The following is a 2801-nucleotide window of genomic DNA, read 5'->3' on the forward strand; positions in this document are numbered from 1 at the left end:
TATTGTCATTCATACCTGACAGATTGTAATAAAATAAATGTATTTCAAAAACAAAAAAAAAATATTGGTCGGTATATAAGCTCTAATGAAATTTTATGGCATATTTTTGGTTTCCAAATTTATAAACGGGTCTCAGCAGTTACACATATAGCAGTCCATCTTAAAAGCGGAGAACGCGTATTTTTCACCAACGAGACAGCAATTAAGCGTGCCATAAACTCACCAAAAGCAATACTTACAGAATTTTTGGAATTGTGCGATCGTGCACTCGTTTGTATCCCTCGATGGTGCACAGCTGTTAAACCACTCTCTGTGCACTTGGATATCCCACACTGCCATCCCGGGATGGGGGACGCTTCCTAAGAACCGGCGTCTACTCGGCACCGCTCAGGAGCTTCTCAGGGTTTTTGTGTCCTTTTAAGTCACACCCTCCGATGCCTGGCTGGATTTTTTTTGAACAGAAGTCTTCGGAAGAAGCGCTTTATTCAGCCTGCCCCACAGATACCGTTGCCACCTCTTTACAGGAACCAGGTTTGCCACCGTGTGAGGTCTCTACTTCCTTCATCCTGCTGAAAATCGACAAAGCAGTTGCAGGCACTATTGATTTGTTATCAACTTTTTTGCCCTGTAATACAATTCGCTTTGTCGGTTTGGAGCTCGATGTTGGTGTAGAGCTGTCCGATCGGGATCGTTTAGGTGTTGCCAGTCCTTCGTTGGACGCGGTGGCCGGCTATACTGCCAAGGACCTTGCTGTTTCCAGCGGAATGCCCTTGGCAAGTAAAGCCTTCAACCTTTTGCGTCCAGCGCCGGATAGCTTCACCCTCGTTTGAGTCTTTTTGGTTGGACCAGGCTCAAGAAGATCTCTCTCCTGTTCTGAGGAAACAGACATTCCAGCCGACTCCTGGCTAAGTGGAATGTCCATCTCCTCCGGCTTGTCGGGTAGAGGACCAGGTGCCCCCTCCAACAAGTCGTGGTCCATTCGTTCACTGACGATGGTACCAGGTTCCCGCTCGGCTAGTGATGAGTTTTGGCTTTGTAAAGCCATATTTTGCACATTTAAAGGTGTGCAGTCCATAGAGTTTAGTGTATTTAAATCCATAAAAAAAGTAAGCTTTAATAAACTGTGCATCTTGGTCACCCATGAGCATGAGCATTTGTCCTCCCATGGGAAGGACAAATTGAAACCGTAGGTTTGCCAGACCTGGTACGGAGTTCGCTATTAAGTTTGACTCTACCCCGTCAAGCAAGTTCACCAGCATAGCTGTCCCACTGTGAGTTTAGGGGGTTTGTTTGCTATCAAGACCTAGCATTGCTAACTTGGAATATGAACAGACCCTGCTCTAGGAGTTTTCCTTCTCCCCCACCCGACAATCGGCGACCCACGAACAGCAGAGACATGACCGTACTGAAGGCGAGTCATTGGTTTGATAGATAGACGCACTTTCCTAGAGAACTGACCAATTAGCAAGTGTCTATTAAAGTGCACTAACAAGCCTCAACGACTGATCAGGAATCGAAGATTCTACTTTCAACCTGTGCGTTGGCGGCAGTTCTTAGTTTGTGTGCTGAATCATGCCACATGAAAGGTCATCATGTCATGACTTTCACATGACATGCTTCTTCATGCTTCATGCAAATCTGCTACAACAAATGGAGTGAAGAAGGCATTACGGGAAAATATAATAGCTAGAGTTGGAGTCCCAAAGGTTTTACTCACAGACAATGGATCACAGTTTAATAGTAGAGCATTGAAGCAGTTTCTCGAAAACTTTCGTCACCAATTTACAGCACCATACACTTCCCAAGAGAATCGGGTTGAACGCACCAATCGAACGTTAAAAACAATAATCACACAAGTGTCAGAACAAGAGCAACGTAAATGGGACGAGCATCTACCTGAAATAATGTTAGCACTCAACTCCAGTGTATCCACATCTACGGGTTACAGTCCAGCTTATATTATACACGGAAGAACCCCCAGACTCCCAAGTGCACTCTTCGATGAACCTACACTTGGAACAAACTGCGCACCGATACCCCCTGAAACCAAGCAACACGAAATGCATGAAATACAACAAATTGTGAAGCTTAACCTACAGTCAGCTTCCCAAGACCAAGCCAAGCACTATAATTTACTAAATAGGGCACGGAAACCAGAGATTGGCGATATGGTTTTTGCTAAAACGCATCCTCTATTCAACGCTCAGGCTCATTTTGCTACAAAACTGGCACCTAAGTTCTCAGGACCCTATCAGGTGGTCAATTTTATATCATCAGTCATTATCAAACTCAAGCATATGCAAACACATAAAGAGAGTAGAGCTCATATTAGCGAACTAAAAACATATTACCACGAATAATTTAAAATGCCGAATGTACCGCAGCAGGATTAACGAGATCTACAGAATAAAAACTCCTATAAAACGCGGAAACAATTATACGAGAATTTAGTTGAACATTATAAAGCGACATAGCAAGATGAATATCAAATAGCGGATCAGCAATTGTCCAATAGAGTACACTACTCTAAAACCAAGTAAAATAGTAGTCAATAATCCCGAACAGATTAGAAAGCTCACCACCAATATTCAAAAATACCGAAAGCGTCTTGAAACAATTGAACGAACCAAACCAAGGACCCAGTTTTTAAAACAACGACACCGATTTTTTAGATATCACAGCCGCTGAAGACCTTATGAAAGAGGTCAAAGAAATATGCCAGCAGCGACCAATTTCACCGCTAGCCCCAGAGCCACCATACGCAAAACTTTAGGAGAAGATAAAAAAGGACGCTCACAAGC

At 43.6% G+C, this 2801-nt stretch overlaps 1 protein-coding gene across 1 annotated transcript; it reads left to right on the top strand.

Moving 5' to 3' along the window:
- The first annotated feature begins 1613 nt into the window (after nucleotides 1–1613).
- Nucleotides 1614–2360, top strand: LOC119675353. The gene has a single exon (XM_038086549.1). It carries the CDS (start codon nucleotides 1614–1616, stop codon nucleotides 2358–2360), a length of 747 nt encoding a protein of 248 aa, XP_037942477.1.
- The last annotated feature ends 441 nt before the right edge of the window (nucleotides 2361–2801 follow it).

This window comes from Teleopsis dalmanni, chromosome 2 (genome assembly GCF_002237135.1).
Source record: "Teleopsis dalmanni isolate 2A chromosome 2, ASM223713v2, whole genome shotgun sequence".
In the NCBI taxonomy this organism is placed as follows: domain Eukaryota; kingdom Metazoa; phylum Arthropoda; class Insecta; order Diptera; family Diopsidae; genus Teleopsis; species Teleopsis dalmanni.

Excerpts from the sequence above, each read along its gene's own strand:
- LOC119675353 (XM_038086549.1), top strand. The coding sequence starts at position 1,614 with ATGCTTCTTCATGCTTCATGCAAATCTGCTACAACAAATGGAGTGAAG.